This window comes from Thamnophis sirtalis, unplaced genomic scaffold (genome assembly GCF_051295495.1).
Source record: "Thamnophis sirtalis isolate CommonGarterSnake01/CBP01778 unplaced genomic scaffold, rThaSir2_p1.2 scaffold_3, whole genome shotgun sequence".
Lineage (NCBI taxonomy): Eukaryota > Metazoa > Chordata > Lepidosauria > Squamata > Natricidae > Thamnophis > Thamnophis sirtalis.
In genome coordinates, this window is record NW_028261383.1 from 9,550,030 (window position 1) to 9,576,239 (window position 26,210).

At 44.0% G+C, this 26,210-nt stretch overlaps 1 protein-coding gene across 1 annotated transcript; it reads left to right on the forward strand.

Annotated features, from left to right (window-relative positions):
- The first annotated feature begins 5,242 nt into the window (after positions 1-5,242).
- On the forward strand, positions 5,243-19,339 carry LOC148047114 (vomeronasal type-2 receptor 26-like). Its single transcript, XM_087707948.1, has 6 exons — positions 5,243-5,286; positions 7,335-7,626; positions 10,308-11,111; positions 12,183-12,413; positions 15,972-16,098; positions 18,414-19,339. The coding sequence occupies exons 1-6, from the start codon at positions 5,243-5,245 to the stop codon at positions 19,337-19,339; spliced, it is 2,424 nt and encodes an 807-aa protein (XP_087564074.1).
- The last annotated feature ends 6,871 nt before the right edge of the window (positions 19,340-26,210 follow it).

A 26,210-nucleotide genomic window follows, 5' to 3' on the forward strand; every position in this document is an offset into this window, starting at 1 on the left:
CCATGGTTGCATCGGGGAGGTTGGGTTGAAGTCCAGCCCCATAGGCCTTTAGGAATTCAATCCAAAACTGAGATTCTCTTATTTAGAAGGGAGTTTGAACTATCAGTGATTGATCTGCGGTGGCACAGTGAGCCATGGTGGTGCAGTGGTTAGAGTGCAGTATTGCAGGCTGCCTGTAAATTGGCAGTTCAAATCTCACCAGGATGGAAGGTTGACTCAGCCTTCCATCCTTCCAAGGTTGGTCAAATGAAGACCCAGATTGTTGGGGGAAATATGCTGACTCTGTAAAACCGCTTAGAGAGGGCTGTAAAGCACTGTGAAGCAGTTTATAAATCTAAGTGCTACTGCTATCCAGTGTACATTTTTCTCAGAAAAAAAGTAACTTATGATGAAAGTTGCTGATTACTTGGCTCAACTGACCACCCTCTCTTTAAAAAGACCACATGGCACTCAGGTCTTGAACCCGGACTGTCATCTTTCCAGATAAAAAGCTCAGCATCTTAAACCGATGAGCCCTGCTTTTAATACTGTCTCTGAATTCCTTTGCTCATCTTCACAAAACAAAAGCAAGGTTTATCCATAGAAAAGTCAGGGAAAACTTGGCACATTGGCTCCAGATGTTACATAAACCTCATTTGTCTTTCAAGCAGCTGCCTGGGTATTTTATTTCCAGCTCGGGAACAATAAGATTTCTTTCTAACAATTTGGGGACCATGGGAATAAGGCGGGACATAAAATGAATCAGAATATAAAAGTAAGACATAGCAATATGGGGGTTGGGGGTTGGTGAGTTTGATGCTGGGGTGTCGTGGGTCTGAGAGACAGGCTTCTTGCCGTCACCGCTGCCGTCCCAAATGCATCCCCCCTCCCATCGCAACTCTTTTTGTTTCCATGTATTATCACTGCTGTGGACCGACTGTTGAAATCCCAGCTTTTTGACTATCATGGCCGGCCTCTCGGCTCCTGTTGCTGTTGCCGCTGCTATCCGTGGTTACTTTAGGAGTCCCCCTTTCAGACGCCTGACTGTCTTCGCCTTCCGACCGTCCCCGCCCCTGCCTTCGTCCTCAGGACCACCATTCTGGAGTGAATTGGGATACTTGAATCCACCTCCAGCCTCGCTGAGAGTCCCGTATACTATCCCGCATACTATTCTGCGGCTCAATCTTTGAAGAAAGAGAAAGCAGGGGACGAACAGGACATGGGCAGGGAGCCTGCTCAGCACCTCCCCCCAACTGACATTAACCCTCCAGCCACTTCAAACTTTTGGACCTTGCCCTTTTTGCTGGAGTCCATAGAGGAGAAGATTAAGAACACTAAGACTTCCTCTCTCGCGCAGTGCGCAAAATTTTTTTAGGAATGCGGTGTGAATGGTATGTCTGATTGATGACTGTACCCACTTTTTAAACTTTATTATTGTTGTATTTTTTGTGTTTTAATGGACTTATGTGGGGAATGCATGGATGAGTGGCTGTATTTGTATGAGAGGATGACTGATTCGAAGGGCCTGTCGGGAAACGCGGGGGCTATAGGGGTGGGTGGAGGGGCTACGGACACGGGAGCGGGCTGGAGCATTATGGTCTTAACAGGGAGGGGCAGATATGGCGGGGACTTTAGGGCTGGCCATTACCGGGGAAGGAGGGCTCGCTACGTTACAGAGATCCCTCCTTCCGGCCCTATGAGTCCCACTCCAAGGCCAGATGGCGCGAGTAATCAGGACCCTGGTCTCAGGCTGCTGCCGCTAAATGCCAGGTCTGTAGTTCACAAGGCTCCCCTCATCCGGGACCCAATCTTAGACAAGAGGGCAGACCTGGCATGTATTACTGAAACCTGGCTGGGCCCGGAGGGAGGAGTCCCCCTCGTAGAGATGTGCCCAGAGGGTTTTCAGGTGCTTCATCAGCCGCGATCACAAGAAAGGGGTGGGGGTGTGGCTATTGTTATCCGAGAGTCTCTAGTACCTCGTATGATCCCTGCTCCGGAGCTTGTCGGGTGTGAGTCCTTGCTGGTGAAGTTGGACCTCAAGGGTCATGTGGGCTTGCTGTTAACGTACCTGCCTCCCAACAACATTGCAGCAGCCCTCCCCTCGCTCCTCGAGTCAGTAGCTGAGCTGGCAATTGAGTTTCCCAGGCTTATGGTTCTGGGGGATTTCAATTTGCCTTCACTCGGTGAACACTCTGATGGAGCGCAGGAGTTCATGGCTTCCACAACAGCCATGGGCTTGACCCAAGTAATCCGGGGCCCGACTCACTCGGCGGGTCACATGCTCGACCTCATATTCCTCTCGGAGCAGTGGAGTTGTGATCTTGGTTTGAGGGGTAGCGAGATCTTACCCCTGTCATGGTCGGACCACTACCTACTGAGACTTGACTTTCAGAGACCAAACCCCCACTGTAAGGAGGAGGAACCGATTAGGTGGTTCCACCCCAGGCGACTTATGGACCCTTTGGGCTTTCAGACGGAGCTTGGTGTTGTTCCTGATACCCTCGCCCGCAGTCCGGCGGAGACTCTGGTTGCTGCTTGGAATTCAGCAGCGGCAGGGGCTCTTAACCAGATTGTGCCTTTACGGCCGATCCGAAGCAGTGGATCCAGGAGGGCTCCTTGGTTTACTGAGGAACTCCGGGAGATGAAGCGCCGAAAGAGATGCCTAGAGCAACGATGGAGATCCAGTAAGTCTGAGTCAGACCGAGTGCTTTTAACATCCAGCATCAGAGCCTACCTTCGGGCAATTAGGGCGATCAAAAGAACACACATTGCCTCTCTGATTGCTTCCGCTGAGTCACACCCAGCCGCCTTGTTCAGGATAACCCGTTCCCTCCTAAATAGGAGGGATACGAGCGATCCTTTGCAAGGCAGAGCTGAGGATTACGTCCAATTCCTCACGGATAAAGTTGCTCGGCTTCGGACGGACCTGGACTCCAATTGCGCAGAGCCAGCCAAGGTACCAGGGGAGAATCTGGAAGGACATCACTGGATTTATTTTCAAGCTGTTACCCCTGAGGACGCAGGGAGGTGACATGGGGCTGGATCCAGGCGGTTGTTACTGCCTCCCTTCGGGAGGGGTTCTTTCCCCCCGCTCTAAAGGCGGCGGTGGTGAGACCCCTTCGGAAGAAGCCATCTTTGGATCCAGCCGTCTTAAACAACTATCGTCCAGTCTCCAACCTCCCCTTTGTGGGGAAGGTTGTTGAGAAAGTGGTAGCCTTTCAGCTCTGGCGGTCCTTGGAGGAAACCGATTATCTAGATCCCTTCCAGTCGGGATTTAGGCCTGGCTACAGCACGGAAACCGCTTTGGTCGCATTGATTGATGATCTCTGGAGAGCCAGGGACGGAGGTTATGCCTCCGTCCTAGTGCTCCTTGACCTCTCAGCGGCCTTCGATACCATCGACCATGGTATCCTTCTGCGACGACTGCAGGAGGTGGGGGTGGGAGGCACTGTCCTACGGTGGTTCTCCTCTTACCTCTCGGACAGGTCGCAGTCGGTGTTGGTCGGAGGGCAGAGATCGACCCCTAGGCCCCTGAATTATGGGGTGCCACAGGGTTCGGTCCTGTCCCCCCTCCTGTTTAATATCTACATGAAGGCTCTGGGTGAGATCATTCGATGGCACGGGATAAAATACCATCAGTATGTGGACGATACGCAGCTGTATCTGTCCGCCCCATGCCAACTCAGTGAAGCGGTTGACGCGATGTTCCAGTGGCTCGAGGCTGTTGGGGGTTAACAAGCTTGTACTCAATCCAGATAAGACCGAGTGGCTGGTGTGTTTCCCTCCTACTAATTGGCCAAGTGTTCCATCTCTCAGGCTGGGAGGTCAAACAGTACACCCCTCTGACAGGGTTCGCAATTTGGGAGTCCTCCTGGACCCACAGCTGACTTTTGAACACCACTTGTCGGCTGTGACCAGGGGGGCATTTGCCCAGGTTCGCCTGGTGCACCAGTTGCATCCCTACCTGAACCAGGAGGCCTCACAACAGTCACTCGCGCCCTTGTGACCTCTAGACTGGACTACTGCAATGTGCTCTACATGGTGCAGCCCTTGAAGAGCATTCGGAGACTTCAGCTTGTCCAGAATGCAACCGCACAAGCGATCGTGGGTGCACCTCGGTTCACCCACATAACACCTATCCTCCGCGAGCTGCACTGGCTGCCTATTGGTCTCCGGATACGCTTCAAGGTGCTAGTCGTCACTTATAAAGCCCTTCATGGTATTGGACCTGGGTACTTGAGAGACTGCCTGCTGCCAATTATCTCCACTAGACCGATTAGATCCCACAGATTAGGCCTCCTCCGAATTCCATCCGCCGGCCAGTGTTGACTGGCGACTACCCGGAGGAGAGCCTTCTCTGTGGCTGCTCCGACCCTCTGGAACGAACTCCCCGTAGAGATTCAAACCCTCACCACCCTCCAGGACTTCCGCAAAGCCCTTAAAACCTGGCTGTTCCGACAGGCCTAGGGTTAAAGAGCTGTTGCCCCCGTCTCGAATGGTATGACTGTTGTGTGTTTTAAATTATGCACTGTTATGCTTTGTTTTTTAATTTTTTCTCTGTATCCCCCTTCCCTGGTTTGAGTTGTGAGCCGCCCTGAGTCCCCTTCGGGGGGAAAGGGCGACATATAAATATAATAAACAAACAAACAAACAAACAATAGCAATAGCAGTTAGACTTATATACCGCTTCATAGGGCTTTCAGCCCTCTCTAAGCGGTTTACAGAGTCAGTATATCGCCCCCACAGTCTGGGTCCTCATTTCACCCACCTCGGAAGGATGGAAGGCTGAGTCAACCTTGAGCCAGTGACATTAGAACCGCTGAACTGCAGATAACAGCCAGCTGAAGTGGCCTGCAGTACTGCACCCTAACCACTGTGCCACCTCGGCTCTTCCCATGACAGAAAGAAGGAATAAAGACTTGCTTTTAAGACGTGTACAAGAACAAGAAATGTTAAAAGCCTAACCACAAGTTCAGCTATAGTTCACACATATGAGTCAAAAGTACAAGCTAGCCACAGAAAGTTACTGGAAAGCTTAGGCAAGATATTTAGTAACAGGAACATTTTACATTCCAGTGTTCTGCTGCTTTTGAAAGACATATAAGAACTGTCTTTTGTATAAGTTGTTCAGATGTTCAAATTGCTGTCTTGCCTATCTTGCTCTGAACCTTGATATCAATAAAGCCACTTCTTTTGATTCCGAAGTCTGAGTCCCTTAGTTTTCTGCAACAGTAAGGTTCCAAGACTCACTGGGTCAACAGACATGGCCTGGAGATCTCCCAACCAGCATCACACCATTTGTGGAAGGTAGTGCCCCAAGTTCTGTCTGCATCAACATTGGTAATAAAAGGAATCTTCCTTTAATAAAAGGAATCCAGATATCACCTGGATTCCTCCTTTACCAAAAGTATCGACAAACTGTGGCATAGGGCACACTAGATTTGCCTCAAAGGACACACATCAAATGTGTGAGGTTTCAGAAACCTCCTGGACCTGCTTTTGAAGCCACAAAATAATATTTGTTTGTTTATTTGTATTGCATATTTATTATTTTTACAAATAACTCAGGCAGCGAATATAGAACTTAAGGATGGAAGGCTAAGTCAACCTTGAGTCTGGTGGGATTTGAACTGCCACATTGCAGGCAGCCAATAGTCTGCAGAAGTAGCCTGCAGTACAGCATTCTAACCACTGTGCCACTGAGGCTCTTTTATGTATGTACAACACACACTCTCCCCCCGTTTTTCTCACAACAACCCTCTGAGGTGGATTGAGTTGAGAAAGAGAGAGACTAGCCCAAAGTCACCAAGAGCTGACTTTCATCCCTAAGGCAGGATATGAACCCACATTCTCTTGCTTTCTAGCCTGGTGCCTTAACCACTAGATCAAACTGGCACAATAGATGCACTCTACATTGTAATTGTGAAAATCATGGTCTTTTTTTCCTTTAACCCTCAAGGGAGTTTCATCATCCCTGAACCTGGCAAGCAACCTGCTGCAACATCTTGATAAATATTGCCTAGAAAGCCAAATGCCAAATAAATGCTTCCTCTGGAGCTAATGTGTTCAGAGTGACATGCACCCACTTGAGGTGCAGAATCAACTCCCTACCATCCTGGGAAGTTGTGGTTGGACGCTCTCTCTTTTGAAGACAAAACAGAACAAAAGAGTTGGAAAGGATCTTGGGGGTCTTCTAATCCAACCACTACTGCTCCCTGAAATGCTTCTGAGGGCTGCCATGCAAGCTAAGCTATTCCTCTTCTTCCTGCTTCTGCTTCTATTGCCCAGTCTAGCTGGTGGGAGAAAATGCCCCCTTGATTTTACCAAGGATCAGAACGGGGTGAACAATTTTTACCGCCCAGGGGACCTCTATATTGGTGGAATTGTTTCCCTGACGTCAATCTGGTCGGCAATAACAACCTTCAAGGAGCCTCCCTATAACCAAAGAGTTTTGTAAGTAGATCTTGGGGTGTGTGGATTTTGTACTATTTTGCATGGAACCTGTTGTCAGATGCACCCAATTTCCCCTCCACCATGAGCAATCCCTCAAGGAAAATTCATTTATTTTACCGATTTTCTTCTGCAAAGACTGTATTAATCAGAGAGAAGCAACTTAGAGCTAAGGAGAAATTTCCTGACAGTGAGAACAATGAATCAGTGGAACAACTTGAATGCAGAAGCTGTGAATGCTCCAACACTGGGAGTTTTTTAGAAGATGTTGGCTAACCATTTGTCTGAAGTGCTGTACAGGTTTCCTGCCTAATCAGGGGGTTGGACTAGAAGACCTCCGAGGTCCTTTCCAATTCTGTTATTCTATTCATCCATCCAATCAATCAATCAACCAACCAGAACAGAGTTGGACCATGAATATTTTCTAGTCTGAGCCCCCTGCTCAAGCAGGAGATCCTATATCATTTCAGAGAAGTGGTTGTCCAGTCCCTTCTTAAAAGCCTATTGTGATTAAGCACCCACAAATTCTGAAGGCAAGCTGTTCAACTGATGAATTCTAACTGTCAGGGAGTTTCTCCTTAGTTCTAGGTTGCTTCTCTCCTTGATAAGTTTCCATCCACTGCTTCTTGTCTTGCCTTCTGGTGCTTTGGAAAATAAACTGACCCCTCTTCTTTTTGGCAGCCCCTTAAATATTCGAATAATGCTATCATGTCTTCCCAAGTCCTTCTTTTCTCTAGACTAGCCATGCCCATTTCTTCATATGTTTTCGTATTATAATTATTACTTCTAGTAAGAGTAACAAGGATAGGGTTAGAAAGGGTCTGGAATCCAACCTGTGCTTGAATGAATGGTTAAAATGCTAAATGAATATTAAAGGTGGTTGTGGGTTTTGTTTTGTTTTGAAGCAAAGGTTATAATGCCCACTGGTACCTTCTGTCCTTTCTTTTTGCTGTTCGTGAGATCAACCAGAATCCCCACGTTTTGCCCAATATCACCCTGGGTTATGACATCTACGAGAACTATTATGAACCAGGACTGACCGCTGATGCCCTGTTGGGTTTGCTCTCCACCGGACAGGCAAATGTTCCAAACTACATTTGTGGAAGGGAGAAGAGGCTGCTGGCTGTGATTGAAGGGACCGAGTCTGACATTTCCAAGCAGATTTCCACCATGTTGAGCCTCTACAAGATGCCACAGGTACAAATGGAGATGGGGAGAAAAGCCAAAGCTGGATGGGTGCTGCCCAGACATATGCCATGACCATTGAAATAGCAGGTTGAAGGACACTTTTAAAGCTGTCAGGGCAATGGAGATCAAGTTTTGCAATAGTGGCGAATATCTGTAGTTCGAGTGTAGGATGAGGGAGAAGATCCGTTCCCCGAGCTTGTGGATTGGTGCCTGAATGCTTTGTTACTAGGCTAGGTAACATCTTCAGTGGAGTTTAGGGGATGTCAGTATCAATGTTTTTCTGTTTATAAGGGCTTCAGGTATGGATGTGTCAAGTGAGGGTTTTGTGATGGGTCAGCTGTGAGTCGTCAGTGAGTCCTGTGATGGGTCTTGTGATAAGGGGATTACATCAGGTGATTTGGAAGTGAACTGCTGGTGTAAGGGAGTTGAATGGGTTGGTTGAGGGTCGGTGCTGTCTCTGATTGGCTGTTTGGTTGATTTGGATTCTGAGAGGTTCGTAGGCTGGTTGTAGGTCAATGTGACTGTTGACAGCATTGCTTGTGGAGTGCCAGGCTTCAATGAACTCACGAGGGTAGCGGGTGGTAGCATGGCCGATGATTTTTGTGTTGCTTCAATCGAAGTGCCGTTTGGTGTCAGTATGGGACACCAAACAGATCGTGTCATCACTGGGTTTTAATTATACATCAAAAGAAAAGGATGTTCATTTCCTTTTTCATTCCTTGAGAAGTTATCCGTTTGAATTTCAGAAGCAAAGAATGGAAGATCTTGAAGATCTTCTTTCCCAACCTCTGCCCTACACAAGAATCCACTTTTGGCATTCCCAAAACATTACCATCTATTCTCTGTGAAGATAATTCCAGTAAAGGAAAGTCTACCAACTCACAAGGCAATCTGTTCCGTTGTGGAACTCCTCTTACCATTAGCAAACTCTTCCTGTTCATAGCTTGTAAGGTAAAAGGGAAAATCTAAAGTCTTTTTTTTAAAAAACTGGCAGTCTGTTATTCAACAATAGGCAGAATGCAGAGAATGAACGTTAGATTGTCCTACACTATTCGTTCTTTCATTGTTTGTAAAGAGGTGCCAGTTAATAGAATAACAAAGTTGGAAGGGACCTTGGAGTCTTCTAGTCCAACCCCTACTCAGGCAGGAAATCCTATACCATTTCAAACAAATGGTTGTCCAATCTCTTCTTTAAAACCTCCAGCATTGGAGTGCCTACTAACTGCTGGAGGCAAGTCATTCCACTGATTAATTGTTCTCACTGTCAGGAAATTTCTCCCTAGTTCTAGGTTGCTTCTCTCCTTGATTAATTTCCATCTATTGCTTCTTGTCCTTTCTTAAGGTACTATGGAGAATAGGTTGACTCCCTCTTCTTTGTGGCAGCCCCTTAGATATTGGAATATTGTTTATAATCTATATGTTGTTATAACATTTTTTTCAAACCATATATGTATTTTTGTCCAATATTTCTTTGCTTTTACACATGTCCGCCACATATAATATTTTTTGCTAGGCATAATACCTGAAAAATATGATAAAGGGAATCTACACTTAATATTACATGTTTTCACAGCAACAAAAATTGTATTTGCACATTTGTACTGGAAAAATGAGGAAACACCTACAGAGAATAATGTAATTTTTTAAAAATTTAGATTGTGCACAAATGGACAGATTGATGCTAAAAAGAAAAGAAAAAGTAGATAGAGTATTTTAGAACATGGGACTTTTTTTTATAAATTGTTGGATAGGACAGGTAAAAATTAGGAGTGGGAAATTATTATTATATAAAAATAAATTGATCCAAACAATATGCTGTTCTCTAAGCACTTATGTATGTAATGTGAAAATAAATAAATTAACTATTTAAAAAAAGATATTGGAAACTTGCTATCATGTTATCCCTAGTTCTTCTTCTCATTAGACTAGCCATGCCCAGTTCCTGCAATCGTTCTTCATATGCTCCAGGTTTAGAAGTCAGCTTTATCTTATACTACAGCTGTTTGTGTACAATTTGTACGGCAACTGGTCCAGTAAAATATTTCTTCCTATTCAGTTTGAAAGCACTTATGTAAATATGCTAAGTGACTTGTGATAGCTGGGCTTCAGGACTATTCCCTTAGTTTGGTAGGAGCTTGCAAGATTTCAGTCAATATGAATTAGTACCTTGGTGATTAGGATTGCAGTGGCTCAGTGGCTAAGATGCTGAGCTTGTTGATCAGAAAGGTTGGCAGGTCACTGGTTCAAATCCCTAGCGCTGCGTAACGGAGTGAGCGCCTTGTCCCAGCTTATGCCAACCTAGCAGTTCAAAAGCATGTAAAGGTGCAGGTACAAAAATAGGAACCACCTTTAATGGGAACGTAACAGCATTCCGCGCGCCTTTGGTGTTTAGTCATGCTGGCCATATGACCATGGAGACGTCTTTGGACAGTGCTGGCTCTTCAGCTTTGAAATGGAGATGGGCACTGCCCCTTAGAGTCAGGAACAACTCACACATATGTGCGAGAGGAACTTTTATCTTGGTGTAGTAACAGGTGGATTGGATCTTGACACAGTCTGCTTCATCATCCTGCCTAGTGCAGAACCCAACTATCTAGCATCTTGGGAGAAAGAACTGCTCAAATGGAGAAGATCATATCCTTCAAACATTATCCTGAACATTTTTTCCCCACACTTCTTTTTCTTGCTAGGTCAGTTATGGTTTTGTTTCCGAAAATCTGAATGATAAAACCCATTTCCCATTCATCTACCGGATGGTCCCCAAAGAAGAATACTTGTATTGGGGAATTGTCAAAATGCTCCACCATTTTGGATGGAACTGGGTCGGTCTTCTAGCACCAGACACTGACAATGGAAAAAGATTCCTCTGGACTTTGAGTCCCATATTAACAAGGAACACAATTTGTGTAGCCGTCTCGGTGAACATCCCCGTATTGCCCTGGAAAATGAGGCTGTTGTTCAATGAACCATTTCACTTGTGGAACAATGTCAGCGTTTTCATATATTACGGGGAATCCCGCCACTTGTACAGCTTGATAAGTGCCTTGCAATCCCACATTGAAAGGTACATCAAGCCTATCCTGGCAAAAGTTTGGATCACCACAGCCATGTGGGATCTCACTCTGAATTTATCCGATGACATACTGTCTCCTCGGCATCTCCGCGGTTTTTTCTCTTTCTTAATCCATATTGAAAAAAGACCACCAGTTTCTGAAACGTTTTTTCACCCTATGCAAAATTTTGGCAAAATTGTCTTCAATTGTTCATATTCCAGACACCTGTTTTCTGTGAAAGGAAGGGTGAGATGCCGGGAGAATGAGGAACTGGATACCCTGCAGGAAGAGGTGGTGGAAAAAACCTTCTCTCTGGATGGCTACGGTATTTACACCCTCGCCTGGGCAGTTGCTCGGGCTTCACATGATGCCTACCTATCCAAATCCAAGAAAAGGGCAAGGAAGGAAAGAGACCACAGGCTGGTCCTTCAGACGTGGCAGGTATTTGGTTTCCTTTAGAAATTCTAAAGGCAAGTGAAGTGATAATACCACTTTATAATGACTTAGTAAGGCCACACTTGGAATACTGCATTCAGTTTTGGTTGCCACAATGTAAAAAAGATGTGGAGACTCTAGAAAGAATGCAGAGAAAAGTAACAAAGAGGGTTAGGGGACTGGAGGCTAAAACATATGAAGAACGGTTGCAGGAACTGGGTATGTCTAGTTAAATGAAAAGAAGGACTAGGGGAGACATGATAGCAGTGTTGCAATGACTCAGGAGCTGCCACAAAGAAGAGGGAGTGAAGCCATTCTCCTAAGCATCTGAAGGCAGGACAAGAAGCAATGGGTGGAAACTAATCAAGCAGGGAAGCAACCTTGAACTAAGAAAAAAATTCCTGATAGTCAGAACAATTAATCAGTGGAACAAGTTGTCTCCAGAGGTTGTTATGTTCCATCACTGAAAGTTTTTAAGATGTTGGATAACCATTTGTCTGGTTTTCTAGTCCGACCCCCTGCCTAATCAGGGGGTTGGACTAGAAGACCTCCAAGGTCCCTTCCACTTCTATTATTCTATCATTGAATGTACCTCCAAGTTCCCTTCCAATTCTGTTGTTTTTTTTATCTTAGAGGCAAAGAGTGGCTGAAATTTGCCTTATATCTCTCTGACCATGCTAGTGGTGGGATATGAACGGTATGCCCCAGTACGGGTGTACCAGTGCCTGCTGGGAGCACCAGGTACCGTTCCGGTACTGTGCTCCAGAGGGCCCACCTTACCTGTATTTGAGCCGATCAGGGCTTACACGCACACGAACGCAGCGTAGGGCGCCTGCGTAACACTCCGCTGAACAGCTGGAGCATTGCAGAGCGTCACAGGCAGTAAGTATGCAAGCACGTGCTGCACACATGCACGTCGTGGATGCCCGGCCCCGTTGCACCATACCGGTTGAAACAGGATCCGGAACCCACCAATGGACCATGCCCATCACTATAGAGAGCTTCGTAGTAGAATCCAAATCTACTTGTAGAACATCCTTAGATTTCCTCTTATTGTTGTTTTTTCTGCCATTGTAGCTTCATCCTTTCCTGGGAGATTCCCACTTCTACAATACTTGCATGAATGGAGTGTATCTGGATGAGAAAGGGGACCTTGCTGCCAAATTTGATGCCATAAACTGGGTGCTCTTTCCTAATAAGACTTTTGGGGCTGTGAAGTTTGGGTGGATAGACAAACCACAGAGGTCCAAAGACCTGGAATTCATCCTTGACCAGGAGGCCATGAATTGGTCCCAGCAGTTTAACCAGGTTAGCTGAGGCTGCTCATCTAATGCCCTCCAACCTTTCTTTTATTTTTCCGCTCTTATTGCGTCCACAGAATCTCGCCCGGCCGCCCTGTTTAGGATAATGCGCTCCCTCCTGAAAGGGAGGGATGCGGGAGAACCCTTACAGGGTAGAGCCAAGGAATTTGTTCAGTTTCTGTCGGTCAAAGTCACTCGGATTCGGATGGACCTGGACTCCACTTGGACAGTTCCTGAGGAGATGCCGGGGGAAGGCCTTGATCGGACTTTGTGGAGCGAGTTTCAACTTGTCGCTCCTGAGGAAGTGGACAAGGCCAAGGGAGCGGTGTGCCTCCACTTGCCTACTGGACCCATGTCCCTCCTGGCTCGTCTGACCAGCAGGGAGGTAACACGAGGCTGGCTCCAGATGATTGTTAACACCTTTCTATGGGAGGGATCTTTCCCGCACCCACTGAAGGATGCGGTGGTGAGACCCCTCCTTAAGAAGCCTTCTCTGGACCCAGCTATCCTTAACAACTATCGTCCAGTCTCCAACCTCCCTTTTGTAGGGAAGGTTGTTGAGAAGGTGGTGGCCTTTCAACTCCGACGGTCCTTGGATGAAACAGATTATCTAGACCCTTTTCAGTCCTGTTTCAGGCCTGGTTATTGCACCGAAACTGCTTTGGTCGCGCTGATCGATGATCTCTGGCGGGCCAGGGATAGAGGACATTCCTCTATCCTGGTGTTTCTTGACCTCTCAGCAGCTTTTGATACCATCGACCATGGTATCCTTCTGCGGCAGTTGCGGGAGGTGGGAGTGGAGGCACCATTTTACAGTGGTTCTCCTCCTATCTCTCGGACAGGTCGCAGTTGGTGTTGGTTGGAGGACAGAGATCGACCCCTAGGCCCCTTAAATATGAGGTGCCGCAGGGCTCAGTCCTATCCCCCCTCCTATTTAACATCTACATGAAGCCGCTGGGTGAGATCATACGCCGGCATGGGATCAAATACCATCAGTATGCGGACAATACTCAATTGTATCTGTCCGCCCCGTGCCAACTCAGCGAAGTGGTGGAAGTGATGTGCCAGTGCCTGGAGGCTGTCAGGGTCTGGATGGGAGTGAACAAGCTTGCACTCAATCCAGACAAGACCGAGTGGCTATTGATGTTACCTCCCAAGGATAGTCCAGATATTCCATCCCTTAGCCTGGGGGGTGAAATTCTACACCCCTCAGAGAGGGTCCGCAACTTGGGTGTCCTCCTGGATTCGCAGCTGACATTAGAACATCATTTGTCGGCTGTGACCAGGGGGGCCTTTGCCCAGGTTCGCCTGGTGCACCAGTTGCGGCCCTATCTGGACCGGGAGGCACTTCGAATGGTCACTCATGCCCTCGTCACCTCCAAGCTCGATTACTGTAATGCGCTTTACATGGGGCTGCCCTTGAAAAGTGTTTGGAGACTACAGTTAGTCCAGAACGCAGCTGAGCGAGCGATTATGGGTGTACTTAGATACACCCATATTACACCTATCCTCCGTGAGCTGCACTGGCTACCGATCGGTCTCCGCACACACTTCAAGGTGCTGGTCATCACCTTTAAAGCCCTACATGGCCTAGGACCTGGATATCTGGGAGACCGCCTCCTGCCACATACCTCCCAATGGCCAATAGAACTCACAGACTGGGCTCTCTCTGGGTGCCGTCGACCGGACAATGCCGGCTGGCGGCTCCTCGGAGGAGGGCCTTCTCTGTAGCTGCTCCGACCCTGTGGAATGACCTACCTGTAGAAATCCGGACCTTCCCCACTTTCTCGGCCTTCCGAAAAGCCACTAAAACCTGGCTATTCCGGCAGGACTGGGGCTGTTGTCTTCAGGAAGGAGGTCCAGCCCCACCCAGATTGAGTGTATGGTGCGTTCTTTTTAAATTGTTCTTTATTTTAACTCCTATATTAACTTTTTCTGTAAGCTGCCCAGAGTCCTATGGGATTGGGCAGCATATAAATCTATTAAAAGTTAAAGTTAAAGTTATTCTTCCAACTAGTTGTGAAGTGTCTAGCGAGTTGCTAGTGCTGGGTTGATAGGTTGCTTGGGATCTTCTTTCTCAAAGATGTTGTTGGGCTCTTTGGATTAAAAAAAAAAAGAGGAGTCCATGGATCACAGAAAGGGAAACTTTGGCCAAGAAGTCTATGTGGCTTATCCAGACTCAGATGGTACTTGGATCTTCTTCCTTCTATTTTTCTTTATTAAAGCAAGCTGTGATGTCTTGGTTGAGTTGTAGTTAAAACAACAAAGTTAAGTGATTCCAACGCTCAGGATGTAGACTTGAGAATCCTATGACATTTAATCTTAGAAAAGATATACGGTATACTGAAGTCACACTTCACAGCCTTCAAGATGGTCGATTTGATTTAGGTTATTTTATTGACAAACCTAATTATTGTGTTTATAAACGAAGGTAGACATTATTCGGCTCAGATTTCAATGTTTCTCCAGAAATTTCCTTGGGTAGGTTTTAACTTCCTCCTTCTCAATCCTATTAAAATATATTAGCCTCTACCCCACACTGACAATTCTGCACAATTAGCTAACCATGATTAATTCAATAACCGTAATTAAAGAATACTTGGTTTCACATGATAGATGAATTGAGACAAAGCTATTATGTTTCATCAAACTGCGTCCACCAACAGGTCTTTAGGGGAAAATTCCACAAATTAACAATGGTCCCATTGAAGATGATACTTTTTCTACTTCCCCGGAATCTCCTTCCTGCCCACTTCAAGATTCCCCACTGATTTCCATGTGATGACTAAATATCCTTCTGCATATCAGGCAATATATAGGAAAATGCAGGTCAAGAAGCAATGCATGGAAACTAATCAAGGAGAGAAGCAATCTAGAACTAAGAAGAAATTTACAGACAGTGAGAACAATTAATCAGTGGATCAACTTGCCTCCAGAAGTTTTGGATCCTCCAACACTGGAAGCTTTTAAGAAGAGATGGGACAACCGTTTGTCTGAAACGGTATAGAGCTGGGGTGTTAAGCTCATGGCATCACATTGTCATTATTTGACGTATTGCAGCTTTTTCCCCCTTCGCTAGAGCAGGGGTGGCCATGGTCAGCGTGTGATGTATCTGGCACATGGGCCGCAAGTTTGACACCCCTAGTATAGGGTTTCCTGCTTGAGTGGGGGGGTTGGACTAGAAGACCTCAAAGGTCCCTTCCAACCCTATTATTTGGTTATATTTATTCTGCTTTCCCAGTCCCACCCCTTCTTTCATCACTGGATTTAATGCTGGATTGAGAAATCATTTTTTCCAAACCCCTCTTCAGCATAGGATTCACTAAATCATCTTTAACAGGTAAATTATCCAGGTTCTCTTTGAAGATTTCCATCCAAAGTACCAACCGTCTCCACTTAGTTGGGTATATTCTAAGAAAAAGAAATAAACCAATGCAACGTAACCTCTTCCTCGACAGAAAGAGAAACAGTGTAGAGATGAGCAGACATATTAAACAGATGAATGTCTCATGATGGTGGCAACACCCAATCACCTTTGATTGATGCTGCTTCTTTTTTCGGTCAGCCCCTTCCTCGCTCTAGGTGTACCACAAACTGTCATCCTGGCCAAGCCAAGGTGGTCTTAGAAGGAAGGCCTCTTTGCTGCTACGCATGTATCTTGTGTCCAGAAGGAACCATCTCCACTCAGGAAGGTAGGAGACACCAAGGGGAGAGGCAGTTTTTGGAAGATGGGGAGAAAGTCCATGAAGCATTTCCAGTCAGGGATATTTGGAAGCAAACTTTGGGAGCCTTGAGCAAAGAGTGTCATGGGTGATGGCAGAAAGCCAGTTATTAGGCAAATGGGGAAACTCCCAGATTTAGATTGAAAACCTCAATAAATATGAGACAGAAGCAAGAGTTCATTTTTGTATATCTTTTTAAATATTGTCTGCATTTATGCAGCCTGGGTCTGGTATAAGAATGGGACAATTCACCACGGCCATCTCGCCGTGGCCAACTCACCGCAGGACAACTTGCTGAGGGACAATTCAACAGATACAAAAATTAAATTCATTTTGACAGAACTGTGGCCAATATTATTAAAATTAAAAAGTCAATCCAGAAAAACAAGAATAAAAATAATTCGGAAGAAAACATGGTCGCCAATAATAAAAATAACCGAATGAAATGATTAATACAGCATTGAATTGTCCCACAAAAAGTTTGCCATGGCAAGTTGGTCTTGGCACGGTGACGGCAGTGAATTGTCCTAGACCTGATCTGGTACATATGGCAACATTTTGAAGAAAAACTGATTAAGCAACCATGGCTTGTCAATCTCTGTCTTTAGGAGCCTGTCTGTTGAAGATCAGCTTAACTCTGCTTCTCTGTTGAGAGAGGGCATTATGCCTTCCATGAATAGAAAAGAAAAGTCCTTAATGAAAAAAATGTCCCTGAAAGGGGGTCCATAGGGCCAGTTCCTCAGGGTGTGCCCATTGTCTGGGGAAAAAATCAGCTATTTAATTAACGCAAGTAACGCAAACACATCAAGGACACCATTCACTTAACTGAAGCTGAATAATCACCATAAAACTACAGATTTGTCTTACTTTAAAAATATTGATAGAGGAGAGCCACAGTGGCACAGTGGTTAGAATGTAGTACTGCAGACTAATTGTGCTGATTTCAAACTGCCTGCAATTTGGCAGTTTGAATCTCACCGGCTCAAGGTTGACCAGCTTTCCATCCTTCCGAAGTGGATAGTATGAGGACCCAGTCTGTTGGGGAAAATGTACTGACTCTGTAAACTGCTTAGAGAGGGCTGTAAAGCATTGTGAAGTGGTATATAAGTCTAAGTGCTAAATGCTATTTATACCAATGTAGACAAAGTGTTCTATAAAAATTAATGCCTGTCACCTCATTCTTGACCCATGAAACATGTATGAAACTATGTAAATCACTGATAGTAGGCTGAATTGAATTGCCCTCAACATTTGTTGAAAATCATTAGAATTAGGGGCCTCCATGTGTGAGGAAAAGAGGGATGTGGTGGCTCAGTGGCTAGGACGCTGAGCTTGTCGATCAGAAAGGTCAGCAGGTCAGCTATTCAATTCCTAGCGCCCATAATGGAGTGAGCTCCCATTATTTGTCCCAGCTTCTGCCAACATAGCAGTTCAAAAGCATGTAAAAATGCAAGTAGAAAAATTGGGACCACTTTGGTGGGAAGGTGCTTCGTGCGCCTTTGGCATTTAGTCATGCTGGCCACATGACTACAGAGATGTCTTCAGACAGCGCTGGCTCTTCAGCTTTGAAAAAGAGATGAGCACTGCCCCTGAGAGCTTGAAAGGACTAGTACATATGTGCAAGGGGAACCTTTACCTTTGCCTTTTATGTGTGAGGAAGAGGCAAAAGATTAAGATAATGGACATAAATCACTCACCCACAAATCACCTTCTTGACTCTTTGTATGCCCTCTTTTCTCAGATGTCTGCAGCTTTCTCAAAATGTATCAGTGTAAGTTTCTCAACCAAATACCATCTAGCTGATCCCACTGACTGGATCCGATTCAACTACTAGATCCTGAAATAAATATCTACCCCGTGCATCCAGATTCTTCAGAAAGGATCCCCATTAGCACAACAGAAAAATCTTTGAGAAAGGAATATTCAACCATACAATTGCCAGGATCTGCATTCATATAATTTTTGAGGATTAAGCTGTCTGGCTATATAGATTTTAGGAAACTCTTCACCTTTCTGGGATCTTCCTCTCCATTCTAGCCAGTTTATTTACACTACTGCCTTCACCAAGTCCATCCTTTTTGTTAATCCTGGCTGTTTTCCTTTCTCGTTTTTACTAGAGAGCTTTCAATCCATTTTTCCCCTTGATTTTAATTTTTCCAAAACTCCCTAGATTTTTGAGGTACAATATCATAGACATGATTTATTATTTGTAAGTAGTATTACAAAGGCATATTTTTATAATCGTGTAACATTAATATTTGAGGTCTTGCCTGTCTTCTCCCCAGATGCAGAGAAGTGCACAAGATGTCCAAAAAATCACCATCCAAATAAAGGCCAAAACAAATGTGTCCCCAAAAGTATAACCTTCTTGTCATACAAAGAGAACTTGGGAATGATTCTGGCTTCCTTGGCCATCTTCTTATCTTTGGTCACTGTCTTCGTTTTAGCAATCTTCATCAAATTTTTAGAAACTCCCATTGTCAAAGCCAACAACCGGGATCTCTCCTACCTCCTCCTGGTCTCTCTCCTGCTGTCCTTCCTGACTTCCCTCCTCTTCATTGGTCCTCCAAAGCCAATCACCTGCCTCCTCCGACAAACCTCCTTCAGCATTATCTTTTCCATTGCTGTCTCTTCTGTCTTGGCTAAAACTATCATGGTGGTGCTGGCCTTCCTGGCCACAAAGCCTGGGAACCTTGTGAGGAGATGGCTGGGAAAGACTCTGGCCAACTCCATTGTCCTTTCTTGCTCTGGTCTTCAAGTTGTCATCTGCATCATCTGGCTGGGAGTTTCTCCTCCATTTCCCGAGGATGACATGCACTCTCAGATCAAGCAGATTGTCCTGCAGTGCAACGAAGGTTCTGTCGCTATGTTTTATGTTGCCCTGGGCTATATGGGCTTCCTGGCTGCCATCTCCTTTGTGGTAGCTTTCCTGGCCAGGAACTTGCCTGGGGCCTTCAATGAAGCCAAGCTGATCACCTTCAGCATGCTGGTTTTCTGCAGTGTCTGGGTGTCCTTTGTGCCTGCCTACCTGAGTACCAAAGGGAAGTACATGGTGGCTGTGCAGGTCTTCTCCATCTTGGCGTCCAGTACTGGATTGTTGGGCTGCATCTTCATCCCCAAGTGCTACATTATCATTCTGAGGCCAGATCTGAATACAAAGGAGCATCTAACGGCAAATAGTAAAGATGGCTTGAAAGGAAATGCAAAATAATTGTCACAAATGTCTCAAAATCGTTTGAGAAGTACACAAGTTGATAGTCTCTACAGATTGTGGAAAAAATAACTTTGGTGATTTGGTTGGTAGCACACTCTGGATTCTGCCACTGGGAGAAGTGCATATGTCCAAATGTCTATAGAATTCAATAAGAGCAGGTTTGCCTGATTTTGCCGTTTTGGGGGGAAGGTGGACAGCGACCAGAGCTTTATATAATAATTGATCTAATAATCTACTATGAAGGCAACATTAAATGTTAAAATATTTTTCACACATTAAAATAAATACTTTTTCAAACATTAAACTTAGTTCTTCTGAAAGCATTGTTAAATGCAGATTGGATTCTATGTGTTGATATAATTCTGGGAGAAAATTGAGTAATTAAAGATGTACATGTGATGTTGCATGAACCCCCTTAAATATTGAAGGTGACATCTTATGAAGATCCTGTACCTCAGCCAGGAACATTATTTTACATTAAACAAAGAATTTCCTGCTTCTAAGAATTGGTATGAAAATATGTTGTGATTAATTTTTTAACTGTCTTCATATTCCAAAAGTGAAACAATGGAAGAATATGTTTCGATATGGTCTGGATTTAATAATACATTGAAAGATTACATTAATGTTATATTAAAAATATACAAATTTTATTTTTCCCTTTTTCCATATTTTTTTCTTGCTCATATATTCAGTTTCTGTTAGTTACTATAACATATGTGTACTTTTTGTACAATAGGTTTTACTGGCAGATAACCCGGCATTGCCTGAGTATTTATTTATAGGGGGAAAATGTCCGGACCAAACGTAATTTCTAATGTTGGACAAACAGTTCCCTAACTTCCCACCAAAGGATCCACACTGGGAAAAAATCACACATCTGTCCGGTATGTGGAAAGGGATTTACTCAACATCAGTCCCTTTATGAGCATTAAAAAAAATCACTTTAGGGAACACATAAAAAGAAAAAGAGTAGAACGGTATAAACAAATTGTCGAAACTTTTGGACTCTACGGTCCTGAGCTATATTTATTACTGTGGGAAAATGAAATTTTAGGGAATGAATGGAAGAGAAGATGGAATCGGGATTCTGAAGAGAATGGAGAATAAATACAACTGAGTTCTTGAGCAATGTGGAACATTTGTTATAGAGTCTACTTATCTAGTCTTTCTTAAAATATGCACCTTGGAACCTTTTGCATTTTGCATCTCACAATTTATTGGCCGCTAGAAGCATCTAACATAGTGACATAACAATGTCTTTGATTTTGCACTTTTTGTAGCTTTATTTAGATCTATTTAGCTCCATTTACACCCTAGAAGGTAGGCGCGAAATCCGGTTGGATCTTGACAGACTTGAACACTAGGCCCTATCTAACAAAATGAAATTCAATGTAGAGAAAAGTGAAGTCTTACACAGGCAAGAAAAACCAAAAGTACAAATATAAACTGGGTGAAACCAAGCTTAATAGTAGTAACTGTGAGAGGAATCTTGGAGTCTTAGTGGACAACCAGTTAAATATGAGCCAGCAGTGTGCAGTGGGAGCCAAAAAAACGAATGCAATCCTAAACTGCATTAACAGAGGGATACTATCAAGATCAAGTGAGGTACTTAGACCACTCTATAAGGCCTTAGTAAGACTACACCTAGAGTACTACATCCAGTTTTCATCACCACATTATAAAAATTGTTGAGACTCTAGGAAAAGTGCAGAGAAGAGCAACCAAGATGATTAGGGGACTAGAGACTTAAACATGACGAATGGCTAGTGAAGAGAAGGTCTAGGAGAGACATGATAGCAATGTTCCAGTATTTGTGTGCTGCCGCAGAGAGGAGGTGGTCAAGCTATTTTCCAAGACACCCAAAGGCCAGACAAGGAATAAAGGATAGAAACTGATCAAGGAGAGATTCAATCTAGAAGGAGAAATTTTCTTACAGAACAATCAACCAATGGAACAGCTTGCCTTCAGAGGCTGTTGGAGTTTCATCACTTGAGACTTTCAAGAAGAGATTGGATTGCCATTTGTCAGAAATAGTGTAGAGTCTCCTGCTTGGGGGTTGGACTAGATGATCTACAAGGTCCCTTCCAACTCTGTTAATCTGTTAAATCTCTGTCTTTGGACATTAATTACAAGGACCGTCAAAACTTTCCATTATCTTTTATTTAGTCTTCTTCCTCATCTCTTGGGATGACAAAAACACCATGTCTGTTTTAAACCACGGATTGACAATCTCAACTTTGCTGTCATCATGTAATTTCCTGAATAAAGGCCTCTTTTGGTTTTCATTCTTTTGAGGACCAGTCTCCAGAATTGTTTTATACAAATTTTGGCGCTTTGTTCTTTTTTAAAAAATACACCTTTTGCTCCTGCAGGACAGGACAGGAGTCCAGACAGTATTCCAGAGTTATAAAGTACAAGATAAAAGGTTTCCTTCCCTAGATCCCCGATAATATTCCTCACCTAATGACGAAGCCATGGTTGCATCAGGGAGGTTGGGTTGAAGTCCAGCCCCATAAGCTTTTAGGAATTCAATCCAAAACTGAGATTCTCAGATTTAGAAGGGAGTTTGAACTATCAGTGATTGATCTGTGGTGGCACAGTGAGCCATGGTGGTGCAGTGGTTAGAGTGCAGTATTGCAGGCTGCCTGTAAATTGGCAGTTCAAATCTCACCAGGGTCAGGGTTGACTCAGCCTTCCATCCTTCCAAGGTTGGTGAAATGAAGACCCAGATTGTTGGGGAAAATAGGTTGACTCTGTAAAACCGCTTAGAGAGGCCTGTAGATAAGTCCAAGTGCTATTTGCTACCCAGTGTAAGTTTTTCTCAGAAAAAAAAGTAACTTATGATGAAAGTTGCTGATTAATTGGCTCAGCTGACCATTCTCTCTTTAAAAAAACAGAACTCTAGGTGAATACCTATTTTTCTCACAACCACCATCCTGTGAGTTGACTGGTAAGTGAGAATAACATGCCTAAAGTCACCCAACTGGCTTCCATGCCTAAGAGCAATGAGAACTCGTGATCTCCCAGTTTCTAATTCAGCACCCGAACCACTTATGATAATGTGTTATTTATTTGTTTATAAAATGTTAGAGTGCGCAGAGCATGACTACTATTTTGAAACAACCTATGAGCAAAATACAGTACACAGTTGTCTTTTAAACAGTGGTTTATATACAAGACTTATATATACATATATACATGTGTCAGGCAAATACTAGGCAAGCAATCAATCTTCCACTCTATACAAAGAACTACAATGGTGATAGAACATGAGAGAGATACACAAGGAGAGAGAGAGAGACATCCTCATATGGCCTTCCCTTACATATACAGCTTCTTAAAGTGGCAGTAACCCTGCTGATTCATCCTCATGTCCAACATCCTCATGGTTTACAGCCTTACAGCAGCTGGTCAGCTATTAAATCGTCATTACCCTGACATCAAATTTATAGGCTGCACATCTTACCTCAAGGTAACTCTGGGTGGCTTATTATAACATGATGATTATAACAAGCTCCCTCCAAGGGACAATATGAACTAGAAAAAAAATAATCACAAAATTTCATCCAGTTGAATCAGCCAAATATTTGTTCATCCTAAAGTCAGTTATGGGTTTGGCGGGCAGGGGGGAGGAGACTGACTTATCCTAGATTATCCGGCTTATCTGCTTAAATTTAACTTACTAAAGCCTTCTGGGAGGAATTCATGTTGTACTGCCACACAGTCTTGGCACTCAGTTGGGGCAAAAAGTTAAAAATCACAATTTGAATGAACACAAGAACTAAGATTCAGCAGGAAACACCAAACTAATCAGATGACCAGTAGTCTCAGGCTGAATTTAGGTTTTCTTTGATAAATAAGAAAAAAATGCTTTCCACCAAGAGATAAGTATTTCAATTAGTTGTGCTATAAAAGCAGAGACCGTAACTTGGCAGTGTGTAAACCATTCCCTCTCTAAATGCCAGTTAAAAGTGAAGTAAAAGTAAAGGTTTCCTCTGTCCAGTTGCATTCATCTCTAGGGCTGGTACCCATCTCTGTTTCCTAGCCAAGGTAGCCAGCATCATCTTAAGGACATTTATGTGGTCATGTGGCCAGCATGACTATACACTGAGGCACACAGACTGCTATTACCTTCACACCAAAGTGGTACCTATTTATCTAATTGCATTTGCTTGCTCCTAAACAGCTAGGTGAGCAGGAGCTGGAGCAAGTGATGGGAACTCACCCCATCACATGGCACTCAGGTCTTAAACCCAGACTGTCATCTTTCCAGCTAAAAAGCTCAGCATCTTAAACCAATGAGCCCTGCTTTTAATACTGTCTCAGAATTCCTTTGCTCATCTTCACAAAACAAAAGCAAGGTTTATCCATAGAAAAGTCTTTCAGGGGAAACTTGGCACATTGGCTCCAGATGTTGCATAAACCTCATTTGTCTTTCAAGGAGCTGCCTGGATATTTTATTTCCAGCTTGGGAACAATAAGATTTCTTTCTAACAATTTGGGGACCATGGGAATAAGGCAGGACATAAAGTGAATCAGAATGTAAAAGTAAGACATGACAGAAAGAAGGAATAAAGACTTGCTTTTAAGACGTGTACAAGAACAAGAAATGTTAAAAGCCTAACCACAAGTTCAGCTATAGTTCACACATATGAGTCAAGAGTACAAGCTAGCCACAGAAAGTTACTGGAAAGCTTAGGCAAGATATTTAGTAACAGGAACATGTTACATTCCAGTGTTCTGCTGCTTTTGAAAGATATATAAGAACTGTCTTTTGTATAAATTGTTCAGTTGTTCAAATGGCTGTCTTGCCTATCTTGCTCTGAACCTTGATATCAATAAAGCCACTTCTTTTGATTCCGAAATCTGAGTCCCTTAGTTTTCTGCAACAGTAAGGTTCCAAGACTCACTGGGTCAACAGACATGGCCTGGACATCTCCCAACCAGCATCGCACCATTTGTGGAAGGTACTGCCCCAGGTTCTGTCTGCATCAACATTGGTAATAAAAGGATTTTTTTTAGTTTTGAGCGAAACTCTTTCCTGAACTAGAGGTTTCATAGTTGGTAAGTACCCCTGCAAATTTTGTGTCATCTGCCCAGTGAATGAGCATCAAGTCAGTCTCAGCTGCACCTAGGATCTTATCACCTTGTCTTGGGTCATTAATCAAGAAATGAAACAGCAATTAAATACAGTAGAAATACAAAGAGATATGATGGATGAAATGCTACCAGTTCAGGCTAGTTCGGACAAACAAGTAGTTTGGGTTCAAAATGCTACCATTCGCCTGAACCAGTATTAAAAAAAAATGCTTTAAAAAAAAAAGTTTATCTGTGTGACAATCAGCTGTGCCGTGCGATGGTTGGAACTTTTTTTTTACTTTCTTTTAGCATTTCTTTTACTAACTATTCATGAAAACCGATACTAAAAGAAATGCTTTTAAAAAGTTCCGACAATCAGCTGTGTAAAATTCGCTGTGTCAGAACTTTTTTAAAAACTTTTTTTAGCTTTTTTTTTACTACTATCAGCTGTGTGACAATCAGCTGTGCCTGGTTATCTGTGAAGTTCCTGCTTGGCTCCTGACACCAAGCCATGCCCACCCAGTCATATGACCACCAAGCTGTGCCCACCCAGTCACATGATCATCAAGCCACACCCACCAAACCATGGCCACTGTGCCACACCCACAGAACTGGTAGGGAGAATTTTTGAATTTCACCACTGGGATATGATAACTGTCTTCCAGGACATGAGGCATATTCACAAGGAAGAGAAGATTGACTTATTTTCCAAAGCACTAGAGGATTTCTCCAAAATGGGAAGAAGCTAAGAGTCAGGAAGAAATGTGAGCATTAAATAAGATTCTACAGAACACCAGGCACCAGAATGTAAATCAACTCGAGGGATATCACCTGGATTCCTCTTTTACCAAACGTATCGACAAACTTTAGTGTAGGAAACACAAGATTTGCCTAAAGGACACACGTCAAATGTGTGAGGTTTCAGAAACATGTTTTCTTCCCTTCTGGACCTGCTTTTGAAGCCAAAAATAATATTTGTTTGTTTATTTGTATTGCATATTTATTATTTTTACAAATAACTCAGGCAGCGAATATAGCACTCAGCATTTAGAATTATGTACCACTTTATAGGGCTTACAGCCCACTCTAAGCCATTTTACAGCATATTGCCCCCAACAATCTGGGTCCTCATTTTACCCACCTCGGAAGGATGGAAGGCTGAGTCAAGCTTGAGTCTGGTGGGATTTGAACTGCCACATTGCAGGCAGCCAATAGTCTGCAGAAGTGGCCTGCAGTACAGCATTCTAACCACTGTGCCACTGAGGCTCTTGTATGTATGTACAACACACACTCTCCCCCCGTTTTTCCCACAACAACCCTCTGAGGTGGATTGAGCTGAGAAAGAGAGAGACTAGCCCAAAGTCACCCAGAGCTGGCTTTAATCCCTAAGGCAGGATATGAACCCATGTTCTCTTGCTTTCTAGCCTGGTGCCTTAACCACTAGATCAAACTGGCACAATAGATGCGCACTACATTGTAATTGTGAAAATTATGGTCTTTTTTCCCTTTAACCCTCAAAGGAGTTTCATCATCTCTGAACCTGGCAAGCAACCTGCTGCAACATCTTGATAAATCTTGCCTGGAAAGCCACATGCCAAATAAATGCTTCCTCTGGAGCCAATGTGTTCAGAGTGACATGCACCCACTTGAGGTGCAGAATCAACTCCCTACCATCCTGGGAAGTTGTGGTTGGACGCTCTCTCTTTTGAAGACAGAACAGAACAACAGAGTTGGAAAGGACCTTGGGGTCTTCTAGTCCAACGACTACTGCTCCCAGAAATGCTTC